Raw genomic sequence first — 12,719 nt, 5'->3', positions numbered from 1 at the left:
AAGTGGAACAGAAACTCCTGAAATGTTAAAAACGGCGTACAAGGACGATGCTATGGGGAAAACTAAAGTGTTTGAGTGGCTTTCTCGTTTCAAAAATGGTGAAATGTCATTTGATGACAAACCTCGTTCTGGTCGTCCTTCCACGGCCCGAACACGTGAAAATTTTGAAAAAATTCGTGAAATCATCAAGGAAGATCGACGACGGATCATTGAAGAAATTGTGGAGCTGTCGGGAGTGACTTGGAGCTCAGCGGCCAGATTTGTGGCAGTCGGGTGACTGGTTTTTCCATCATGACAATGCCCTTGCTCACACAGCCCTGTCTGTACGACAATTCTTGACCAAAAATGGTATGACCCCTGTCCCTCACCCTCCATACTCATCCGACCTTGCCCCGTGCGACTTTTTTTTTTTGTTTCCTGGAATGAAAAGAGACATGAAAGGAAAAAACGACGGAGGCGCTGTCAAGTATCTCAAAAGATGAATTTAGACAATGTTTTGAAAAATGGAATAAAAGACTAGACAAGTGTATTAGTGTTAAGTGGAGAGTACTTTGAAGGGGATTGAAGGTTTGTGCTTAAAATTTCAATAAATAAGTTTTAAAAAAATAAGTTCGGTTTCTTTTGGGTACCTCCTCGTACGTAAGAAGTTACCGCTCACAACAATAATGTTTAAAAATAGGTATAAATATGCATTTGTAAGATTTTTAAATACGATACGTCCCTTAAAATATAAACGTACTGACATGTAAATGTAGTCTTGGCTTTCGGGACTAAGCCGCGTCGAATGTTCAAGGTTTTCCGAAGTTTCGGTACAGATGCCATCTTCAGAGTTAATGACTTCGGGAGGAATTTGGCAACTCATATATAGCTATCGCATTAGGCACTGTGTTGAGGTGAAGCCGCTGGGTGGATGGACAGAGAAGCGAGAGGCTAACCAATAGGAGCGACCACGAAGTTGGCGAAAAGTGGAGACGAAAAATGTTTCATCGACCACCTGGTTATTACAAACAAATCTCCAGCTGCGGCAACCTAAGGACCAGAACACATGCCTACATTTTTACTAGCACAGGCACTTGAATAAACGAGCTATTTCAAGGAAACAGCAGCTCCGGTCTATTAAACCGAGATTAACGGTCATGGGTATCCGTTGCCTGACCATGCAACACCCTCTACCCACTAAAGTTGGCAGTAATACTTGAAAACAAACCTCCATCTAGTGCCGAGGTCAAGAATGGTGGAGCTATACCTCCACTCCTCCATGTTTTCATGGCGTAGTGCTTATTTAATTAAGCACAGGGACTTTACCTTTTATAGGTACTTAAAAATGGGAGTAAAATGCTTTATTGTGAATCTGCCTACCGATCTGACTATCCTTGCACTGTCCCCCGTAACTGTCGCAGGTTATTCCAGAGTGGACACAAGACATACAATCTGTTATTTGACGCATGCATTTACTGCTTAACCACTTACAAACTGACGCAGTTAATAGAATCATTCTCCAGTGGCTGACGAGTTAAAAGATCAAACAGACCATATATCTATTTATTTGCTGCTTAACGGCTCTGTAAGTAGCTACAGACTATTTGGCTTTGAAGGCCAAGAACTGCAACGATAATCCCTGTAAAGAGGCATAAGGTGAGAATCCCTGCAACGTATCAAAAGAAATGTAATTTCTTTGTAAACGAAACTCACGCTTTCATGGCCATGGGTGAAATTTATTAGACTGCTCACTGATAACCGTAACTCACTCTCATCAAAATTTATTCAGTTTAAACGCAGAAGTGGACATATCAAATCGCTCTTACGTGTCATAACTGACCTAGCGACCTAGGTCGTTGTACTGCGTAGTTACACGACGCACCGAAGAAACATGTCTACATTTCTTGCTTGTAATAAAACATTAACTTTTCGAACACGGTTCTGTCTTCATCACAGAACTTCTGTAATGTGTTAAAGCTTAATGAAAGTTTTTTCAACCTTCAATCTTATCACAAACTATATATCAACATGAAGGTTTGTGCAGGGTCTTTGGTTTGCATAAACAGTGCCGTAAATATAAATGTGGGTGGGTAACAATAAAATATGGGCCTATTTACCGCTTTTCGAAGTACCTGAAACAAATGCCTCCTCCACGTCGGAAAATTTGTATTATACACAAAAAAAGAACTATAATCAAACTTCCAACCTCAAATCATTTCAAAAATTTTCCAACACATGCAGAAAAATGTCGTAAACAAAATATTAACCCTAACTCCACAAAACATAGCCATTCTTGAGAGGAAGCTAGTCAATAAATTCCTCGCCTTTTATGATACCCTGATGTTCATTACCGCATTAAAAAAAAAAGGCCGCCAATGGCAGATGACTCCAGTCCACAACCTCACTACTAGTCCTTCGAGACCTGTCTTAGTACTAAATTCCCACCTATGCCTGGGCATTTCTAGGTGTTTCTTTCTTTCAGATTTTCCATTAAAACTGTGAATGGATTTCAGCCCCTCCTATCTGTGCTCCAGCTTGTCCTTCAAAATATTAACCCTCACGTGGCGTATGCGCGCATATACAGATGTTCGTGGAGGCAATCAAACAGGCCAATGAAGACTATACTAAACAGATCTGAAACATTTTAAAGGACTGGAGGATAAACAAGGAACCCTTCATTTCGGAATCTCTTCGTTCAGTTACATTACACGTATATGGAAAATTGATTTAATAAAAACCAGAACTTGAAGTAACATGATTTCCGTGGCGACACTGTATTCTGTCCCACACCAAGGTCTTTTAGCATTGGCCTTACCTAGACACAAAGAAACATGTAATTCTGCATGTTACGTAATTACTTGTCTAGCACACAAACAAACGCGCCTGCGCGATTTTATAGTGCATCATTTTCTTACGTTTTATTCAATCTTCTTTCCATTACAGAGGTTTCAGTTCCCGTAAACTGACATTAGCGACTTTCGGCCGGAAATGGTTGCCACAACCCCTACCTTGGAATCAATTTTAAACATACTGAAACCCTACGCAACAATATCGCACAAAGGAAATTCTGACCCTACACCCTCCAAATGACCACACGATTCTTTAACGGTCTGCTTTACCAGGGTGTTAGTATCTGTACTATACTATAGTGTCGAAGGATAGGATTGATGTGTGATGAATCTGCAGAGATTTGGAGTTAAGAGGTGGTGGTTTAATCAAGATACTACCTCGTTATTTGTCTGCAGGGACCGAGGAAAGCTATTAAAACACCTCAGGATAGATGTGTCCCGGCCGAGGTTCGAACCAAACCGCTCGGATAATACAGGCAATACACTGTCGCGTGTTGCCTATGGAACGCGACAAATAACATCACGTGGGTCTCGGATTGCTTCTGCGCTTCCGCTCATGTGATCCAACGAATTCGGCGAATGCTAGACTCTGTCTTCCAACCTTGGCTTCTGCGGCGGCTATATTTCAAGTGTACTCGACGACGGCTAGAATTATACTGTGCTCGATGAAGTGGAAGTCACATTGCGACCGACGGTCGGTCGGTCAGTCAGTCAGTCAGTCAGTCAGTCAGTCAGTCAGTCAGTCAGTAAGTCTTGGTGTCGAGCCCCATCTTGGAGTTATGACCAGATATTTATTACTGTTTGACATTTACGGTCTTGCTTTTGTGGGGCGCCCTCTCTCACGAGAGGGCGGGTCTGTCTTCTATATATGCTGCTGGCCCTTGCCAGCGCAGTCTTTCTCGGGTCCAAGCCCCTTGAAACTAGCGACCATATTTTACTGTCTCAGATTTCAGACTTCCCTTTTCGTCGCCTCCTACGAGTCGCAGGGTAGCGGTGGAGGTATTCTACCCCGCCTCCACACGTGGGTTGGTCGAATCCGAAGTCGAAGTCACATTGCGACTGACGGCTAGTCAGTCAGTAAGTCTTGGTGTCGAGCCCCTTCCTGGGGCTCATGACCAGATATTTGTTACTGTTTGACAGTTACGGTCTTGCTCTTCTGGGACGCCTTCTCTGACGAGAGGACGGGTCTGTCTTTTGTATATGCTGCTGGTTCTTGCCAGTGACCATATTTTACTGTCTCAGATTTGAAACTTCATTTTCGTCGCCTCCTACAACTCGCAGGTTCACGGTGGAGGTATGACGAAGTCAAAGTCACACTGCGACTGACGGATGCGTTCTTCGAACTGCTTACTGAACACGTCTTCAACAGTTCGGTTTCACGTGCTCTATGCTCGCTACCGCCGAAGTTCAACAATCCGTTGCTTAGGAAATGCATTATTCCGCTGTTTCAATAAATCGTTGCCACGGTTCTTCCTACGCAACGGTCTGTTGGTATTCAATTTGTCGCTGTGGGAACTCAAGGATTCCCACGTATTCGTTGTCGCGGAAGTATGTGTTCCCATTCTAGCCGTTGCTCAGCGATGGACGTACTATAACACGTCACAATACCTTAATTCTTCAGTGAGCATTACTTTCATGCTTCAGCAAATCTAACATGGCGACAATCGCATTTCTAGAAAGGTAAACAAGTTCAGTAAATGAATGCGGAATTCTGAAACTTTGTAGAACGATAACCACTTATCTTTCCGCGTGAATATGGCGTACACGCATTTCTAAATACGCTCCTTTTCTACTTTATCACACGGGTGTTGTTGACTTATTGCAGGTAAAGTCCATCTAATCTACGAACCAAGGTATATCTTGTACAGGCAACCTTATGGAACAAAAATAAGTTCTGTGTAAATATGTCTGAACTTCCCACCGACGTATGAATGCCGGGAAACAGGATCTAGTAACTTTCCAATGTTCGCGGAACGTAAGCAACCTCACGGAAAGAAAGTTATGTGTATGTACGTTCGAATTTCCCACCGACGTATGAATGCCGGAAAATCGAACAGTATATAGTAACTTTCTAATCCTGACGTAACGGTCTACGTCACTAACTGGTTGTGACGCAACTTCGTGGAGTATAGACATAAACGAAGTTCATTACACCAAAGATACCACACCGCATAAAACAATATACTAATTTCTCTATATGTCATTAATGCTTCCAAGCCTGAAACGAATCTGAAGAACATTTAAAAATTCACTTCTGGAACTGAAAAGAAATTGTCTCCAGTACAAAGATCAGCCGATGGTGTTATTCAAGGAAATAATCGTCGTTTATTCCAAGAATCGCAAGAGAGAGACAATGTCGGCAAAACGTTGACATGTTAATGTTACATCAGGCTATACCTATAGTAACTACAGCTCTACCGTATGAGGGCTTGCCGCAAGTCGATCCAGGCTCTGAGGCAGAAGAGTCCGACGCACACGGCTCGACAGGCTGGAAGCTCTCATACGATAGCACCGTATTCATCATATCGTAAAATGACTAAAATAAAAGTTTTAGATTTTATATTTTATTATATGAAAGGTCTATACATGTTGTATGCAACAAATAGGCTGTGAGAAACATCAACTTCAACTAGATTTCGTGTGAAATTGGAATTACACCTATAAGAAAAGGAGTTCGTAAAGTTTTTATGCTTTGCATCCTGTTGTGAAGATACAATCAATGTTTCTGTAATGTCCCAGCATAACACGTGATATTTTGGCTGTTATATAATAACATATAATAGCATTTGATTTACCGTTGGGTCAATATGTTTATTATGTCAAATTAAAACACTGCTTGTTTCGATCTTGGCTAACAATCTTCAGGTGTATACATGTAAAATCACAAATATACGAGTATTACGCTCTTGCTGAATGTGTCGTTTAAAATGGATCCATAGTTGAGCAATACAATTGAAATGTCCTAAAACATTTCATAATTGGTGTTGTAAAGTGTAAAATCCACAGTTTGTAAAGTTGTCAAAAACGTATATGATTCTGTATATGATATATCACATATGATGTATATCATACATACTGTCACGTGTTCGCTGTGTGACGAGACAAATAACTTCACGCCGGTCATGGATGTAGCGAATATTTATTGTAGTACTTCGCTTTTGCACTTCTTTCAGTCCTTTCGGGGCTCCTCGTACCACATTGTTCCTGGCACGAGCTTTCCCGACGGCGTTTTCTTTGCACAGTGATCGTCCTAATTCTAGCAGTGACCAGTTCCTTCCGTGGGTGACACTTTTCCTGGGTCGTGCTCGTCCCGATGATGTCTCTCCTGCGTCGTTCCACTGCTGCACGACGGGACATCTTCCTGTCGGTTTCCTTCGTTTTCCATGACATTTTCGCACGGTGGGTTATCCCTCTGCGGGCGAAGGCCAATTTATTTTAGGATGCACACTTCTCCCATGTCGCCTCCATGCGAGCTACAGCGAACTTCTTTCTCCGGGATCCACATCTCCGGATTCTTTCTTCCGGCTGTACGTGAAGCCCTGAAGCTGAGTTTCGGTCCGTACGCCGTTTCTTCTTCGGTCCTCTGACCGGCATCACTGTGGCGTCTTCTTTAGGGACCTCTTCTTGTTGGGCCACCTCAGGTTTCCTGTCCACTGAGGTAGGCTTTTCCTCTTCCAGACAAAGGCAAACAAAAAGGATGTATCTAATCATTTTTGTCTAAGTGGAATATACTCTCAATGTTGCGAGTTTCCTTCAGGTTGTTGTATGAAGTTCGGAACACTGCCTTTACCCTTTCAAACACACCATGATTATACACTGATCGAGCTGTATTTGTGAGATCAAATGGCTCTTCAATGCACAGGTATTTCCTTTGATAGGGGTAGTTTCTGCATGCAAGAGCGCTACATTCTTCTATTGGTACACGGGATGCCAACCGCACAGAAATGGCATACTGGCTGAAGTCAAATTCTACGTAATAGCGCAGAAAGTCATGCAGAAGCTCGCCCAGTGCCTGGTTATTGTCTGAGTTGAATGGTTGCAAGTCTTCATGCATGTCTATCATCAGGACATCTGAATGTGGGGTGAATTTACCTTGATACATTTCATGGAGGCATGGAAGTACTGGAGGTGCAACACCACACTGTAAGAAATGAATGACCATAAGAACCAATGAATAACTCGATATTGTCATATGTTGGGCATTGTTGATATCATGTTTGTGGGCCCACAGCTTGACAATGAGTACCAGAGGACGCACTCTCCAGTCCATTTGCGAGTAGCAGTGGAGCAGATGTGTGTTACGTATTCCCACAGAATTGTTGCAGTTCAGGTCTACGTCCAGAGAGAAGCTTGTGTCACGGAATTTCAAGATAGGCACTTTAGCTTGGATTAATTCTGGCCGTGTTAAGTGCTTACAGCGCCGCAAATGCTTCAGAACATATTTCAGATGAATAACAGCTTCACTGCGTTGAGCCACTTCAGTATGACGTACAAGAAGGCACATATCCACATCACTGGCATCACTTCCAAATCCACTCATGGTGGAGCCCACAAGGAACAGCCCATAGCGCGGGAATGATGACTGAATGAAATCTGACAGGCATTTCCAGAGCAATATCTTCTTCCTATACGTAATTTCTGTTTGCTGATGTATCATGAATTTGTTCCATATACCTTCTGATAGCTTATCCCATTCACAGCCAGAGACAAGCTGTGGCGGTGCATGAGTAACTTGTACAAGATGTGAACGTGACAAAAAGCGGTCAGGAGCAATAAGAACTGGTGTAGGTCCACTGGAGAGAGGCAACAGAACTCCATTTAGGTGGCGTCCTCCGCGAAAAGGCAGATGGTTATGAGAATGTTTGGGTAGTGGTGTAGAATCTCTGACGGAATGGTAATGCCATTTACTTTGATAAAAATTCTGACTCCGAAATAATCCAGGCTGCAAAGTTTGTTGCTGTTGATAGAATTGAGAACTGGGCACTGTGTGTATTGAATGCTGATGGAAATACTGTTGCTGCTGGTGACGACCACTTTCAATTGAGCTCTTCAGGGCTGGGGTGTCATACACACCATACAAGCGTGTGACTTCTTCAATGTCTGACGAGCTGTCACCAGGCTCTTCCTCACCAGTGTGCTGCAGTGGGTTCATGTCAAAAAGTGCTGACTGTCGTAACAGCTGCTTCCTGGGAGTAGGTGATCGGGATGGAAACCCTGAGCCAGGATCTGGTCGCTCAGCATCTCTATATAGGCGGGATTCGGACTCAATAGAGAACACCGTTCTCAACAGTTCGGCTTTCCCGCTGCAACGCAACGAACCATCTGTTGTCCATTTCCGGGGAAACGCGTTTGTTGTGTCGGATGTCATTATATGAAGAGACAACCACTTGTTGACCGTTCTATATATTTATTACAATTGCACAGTATACACAGACGAACTTGAGTTTGAAGAATTGAAGAATAATAATAGTGAACTCCTTGAACACCGAACTAGAATTGTAGAACTGTAGAAATCTAGAACTATAACTGTAACTTCCACTAAATGTATCTTCTTATGTAACCTAGAGTCGGACATATAGAAAACGTGTCACTGTCCGTATTGTTGTAGGCTTTGCTTAGCAACCGCTGTTTACTCGTCGTTGTTAAGCAATGAAACTTGCGTTGTCACACTTGCTTGAATGTGGGCGGTTCCCACATCACCCACCGCGGAGATCGTTGCGCGGCTGTTGAAGCGATCAGGATAATGTACATGACGTCCGAAGCGTGCAGTTCGTTGTGCAGGCTGTGGTGGTACGGTATGCGGGACCGCGGTTGGGGTTTCGTCGGCTGCGGGGTTGAAGTTTTTGGTGGTGGTCCCACGGCCTGTCTCATTAACATGTTGGCAGGTTTGACCGTATCGGGTGACACGATGGCGAGCCTGCCGCGCACGAGGATTTGCATTGTCTTCTCCTTCCATGATAGGACCTGGTAGGGGCCGCTGTAGGGGGGCTTCAACGATCTACTAGTCGTGTCCTGCCGGAGGAAGACGTGCGTGCATTTCTCGAGGTCGCTGTGCACGAATGTAGCCGGGGAGGCGTGGCGTGTTGCTGGAATTGGTCTGAGGCGGGCCATATATTGGCGAAGTTGGGTGATGAGGTGCGCTGGATCAACTGGGTCGGCAGTCGGAGTTAGCAGCTCTCCTAGTATACTTAGTGGCTCGCCGTACACGAGCTCAGCTACTGATCCCTGCAGGCCCTCTTTGAATGCCGTGCGGATTCCGAGGAGGACCAGGGGTAGGGCTTCTGTCCAGTGTTGGTCTGCGTGGCACATGATTGCTGCCTTCAGTGTTCGGTGGAAATGTTCCACGAGTCCATTAGCCGCTGGGTGGTGAGCAGTTGTTCGCGAGAGTTGAATGCCACAGAGCTTGGCCAGGGAGTGGAAGAGGTGAGATTCAAACTGGGGTCCCTGGTCGGTGGTGATGCTCTGTGGGCAACCGAAGCGGGATATCCAGCCGGTCAGTAGGGCTCGTGCCACTGTGTCGGCTGTGATGTCCGGGATGGGGATGGCTTCTGGCCAACGGGTGAAACGGTCTACTGCAGTGAGGCAGTATGTGTAGCCTCCTGACGTCGGAAGGGGTCCAACAAGGTCTCTGTGGACGTGAAGAAATCTGGCTGCCGGTGGTGTAAAGTCGCCCAATGGAGTTACTGTGTGGCGGGAGACTTTGGAGCGCTGACAGGATTGACAAGCACGTGCCCAGGTGCGGCAATCCTTCTGCACGCCTGGCCACACGAAACGCTGTACGACCAGTTTTGCCGTTGCTTTGGTCCTCGGGTGCGACAGATCATGGACGGACTGGAACACTTCGAACCGTAGAGGGGCTGGGATATACGGCCGAGGTTTCCCGGCAGAGGTATCGCAGTAGATGGGACACCGTGGTACCGGGAATTGGTAGCTTTTCGAGCCCCAAGCGGTGTTTGACTGCCAAAGTGACTGGAGCTCGTCGTCGCTGTCCTGCGATGCGGCCAATGCGTCGTGCGATGGTGGCGCAGTGACGGACTCGACGCGGGAGAGCGCGTCGGCAACAACGTTGCCCTGTCCCGAGATGTGTCGGATGTCGGTCGTGAATTGTGCTATGAAATCCAGGTGGTTGAATTGCCTAGGTGAGCATTTGTCCCTTTTCTGCTGGAAAGCGTAGGTGGTCTGTGGAGATGAAGTGGCGCGCTTCCAGCATGTGGCGAAAGTGCTTTACTGCCTCATAGATGGCCAGCAGCTCGCGGTCATACGCACTGTATTTTTGCTGCTCCGGGTTGAGTTTCCTTGAGAAGAATGCCAGGGGCTGCCAGGAGTTCTTGACGCGTTGCTGCAGCACGGCACCCATGGCGAATTTGGAGGCATTTATGACGTGTGCAAGTAGCGCGGATGGATCGGGGTGAGCCAGTAGTGTGGCGCGTGACAAACTCGCCTTGCACTCTTCGAAGGCCCTGTGGAGCTCCGGTGTCCGAGTGATGAGGTGGGAGCCCTGGACTTTTAGTCCGGAGAGGACGTCGTGTAGTAGTGCCTGGTGTGCTGCCGCGTGGGGCAGAAATCGCCTGTAGTAGTTCAGCATGCCCAAGAAACGGCGGAGCTGACTGGCGGTTTTGGGAGGTTGACATTCCTGAAGGTGGGTCACTCGTTCTTCCTTTACGGACAGATCTTATTTCAAAATACCCCAATACACGACATACTACACAAATCACCCTGACAATACGGCCCACGCTGGGACCGCTATACTAACCAGAAATACTATTCGACATCTTGAACTACCGAAGTATGAGAAAAATCATATCCAAGCCACAGTAATACTGGTTAAAATGATGCCGTACGACCTAAAATTGCTTCAGTATACTGCCCTCCTCGGTACAATATAAAGAAAGAACAATTCAGCGAGTTCTTCCAGACGCTTGGACCAATATTCATAGCAGGAGGAGACTTCAACCGCAAGCACACCCTATGGGGGCTCCCGCCTCACAACAACCAAAGGTAGAGAACTGGCAAACCTGATTCAGGAGAGAAATTACTCTATCCTGTCAACTGGCGCTCCAACTTACTGGCCCACCGATCGTTCCAAAACTCCGAATCTCATAGATTTTTTCATCACTGGAGGTATCTCCCCATCATACATGCACACAAAAGCTAGCTATGATCTCTTCTGATCACTCGCCTATACTAGCACAATCAGCAACCTCATCATTCACAAGAAACCTCCGATTAGGCATCATAACAAAAGAACTAATTGGGAACATTATCGCACCGAAATTGAAGAAAACACAAACCTAAAAGTAAGTCTCTAAAACCCAACTGAAGTGGATGATGTACTAACAAACTTAACAACTACTCTCACAAAGGCTGCTGAACAGGCAACCCCTAAGCTGCAAACCCATAATCAAGCCTCAAGTAATATCTCAATCGAGATAAAAAAAAAAACTAATAGCAGTCAAAAGAAAAGCATGAGTCAAATGGCATCGAAAACACGCACCACAAGACAAAACAGCCCTAAATAGAGCAACTAATCGGTTAAAAATTGAAATCAAAGAAGAAAAGGGCAGATCATTTCACGATTATATCACCAGTCTTAATAGATTTGACAACACAATCTGGAAACCAATCAAACATCAAAGAAAACCTAAACATCAGGTACCCCCAATAAGAAATGAAACTGTACCCAACCAAAAATGAGCCAGAAGCGACGAGGAAAAGACAATGCTGTTCGCTCAACATCTTGCAAAGTATTTACACCAAACGACACTAAAATAGATCCTGAAATAGAAGAACAATTGTCAAATATCCCTGCGAACATACCGGGAATTAAAAACAATCACCACAAGGGAAGTACAAAAAGAAATAAACTACCTAAAACTACGTAAAGCTCCAGGCATAGACCAAATTACCCCCAAAATGATAAAAGAACTGCCACAAAAACCGTACTGTTAATTACTTTTATCATCAATGCTATCTTTAGAATAAACTACGGGCCGAAACAACTAAAAACTGCTGAAATAATCCTAATTCACAAACCAGGCAAAGACCCAACCAAAGTTCATTCATACCGACCTATAAGCTTACTCCCAGTTATTGCCAAGCTCCTCGAAAAACTCCTGATTCAAAGAATAAACAACGATCCCTACACAGAAGATTGGGAACTCAATTTCCATTGTTTTCGGTGCTCAGCGATGGACGACATATAACACGTTACAATATATATATTTACAGGGTGTCCCAGGAGGAATGTGCCAAACTTCGGGAGGGTGTTCCTTATGTTAAAGTATGCCGACAAAACCCAAAACACCTATGTCCAAAGTTGAACGGTTACGGAGATAATGGACATCGTAACATCAAACTAACTTGTGAGTGATATGAAGCCATAAAATTGAAGTACAAAATACTCACTCGCCATGTCATAATTGTCCTTAGGGTTTCCAAACACTATACATGACACATGACTGGCAAGCACTGACGTAACATGGCTGACTGCGCATAGTGACTACATAACTGTATTAAACGTACATTCACGGAAAATCTCTTTTGTAATTTTGTTTCCCTTATCTCATGTGAATTATTATGGGACCACGTATGCACATTTCGTAAATTATTTACACCGTCCCGGGTAAAAGACGCCTCATCACTGAATAAAATGACGCTTAACAGTTCGGGATGAGCTTTTATCCAGTGGCACAAATCCATACGCTGTGCATGGTCGCCTGGTTCCATATGTTGTACCCTTTGATCATGGTTAGGATACAACTCTTCATCATGTAAAGTTCGCAACACCTGCATACGTGATACGCCGATGCGAGAGGCCATTCTACGAGTGGACAGACGCGGACTTCTCTGAACCATCTCAAGAATGTTCTCTCGTGTGTTTACGTACATCCT

The 12,719-nt window shown here is 44.7% G+C and overlaps 2 protein-coding genes across 3 annotated transcripts in view; both read right to left on the bottom strand.

Annotated features, from left to right (window-relative positions):
• Positions 1-12,719, bottom strand: part of LOC111861951 (segmentation protein cap'n'collar) — a 279,153-nt gene that overhangs the window by 239,122 nt on the left and 27,312 nt on the right. The window lies entirely within an intron of this gene.
• On the bottom strand, positions 5,444-8,146 carry LOC117282127 (poly(A) RNA polymerase gld-2 homolog A-like). Its single transcript, XM_033750536.1, has one exon. It carries the CDS (start codon positions 7,978-7,980, stop codon positions 6,532-6,534), a length of 1,449 nt encoding a protein of 482 aa, XP_033606427.1. The 5' UTR covers positions 7,981-8,146; the 3' UTR covers positions 5,444-6,531.

The sequence above is a fragment of the Cryptotermes secundus genome, unplaced genomic scaffold (assembly GCF_002891405.2).
Source record: "Cryptotermes secundus unplaced genomic scaffold, Csec_1.0 scaffold181, whole genome shotgun sequence".
In the NCBI taxonomy this organism is placed as follows: domain Eukaryota; kingdom Metazoa; phylum Arthropoda; class Insecta; order Blattodea; family Kalotermitidae; genus Cryptotermes; species Cryptotermes secundus.
The sequence above is the reverse complement of the archived record's forward strand: the minus strand, read 5'-3'. Positions and strand labels throughout refer to the sequence as shown.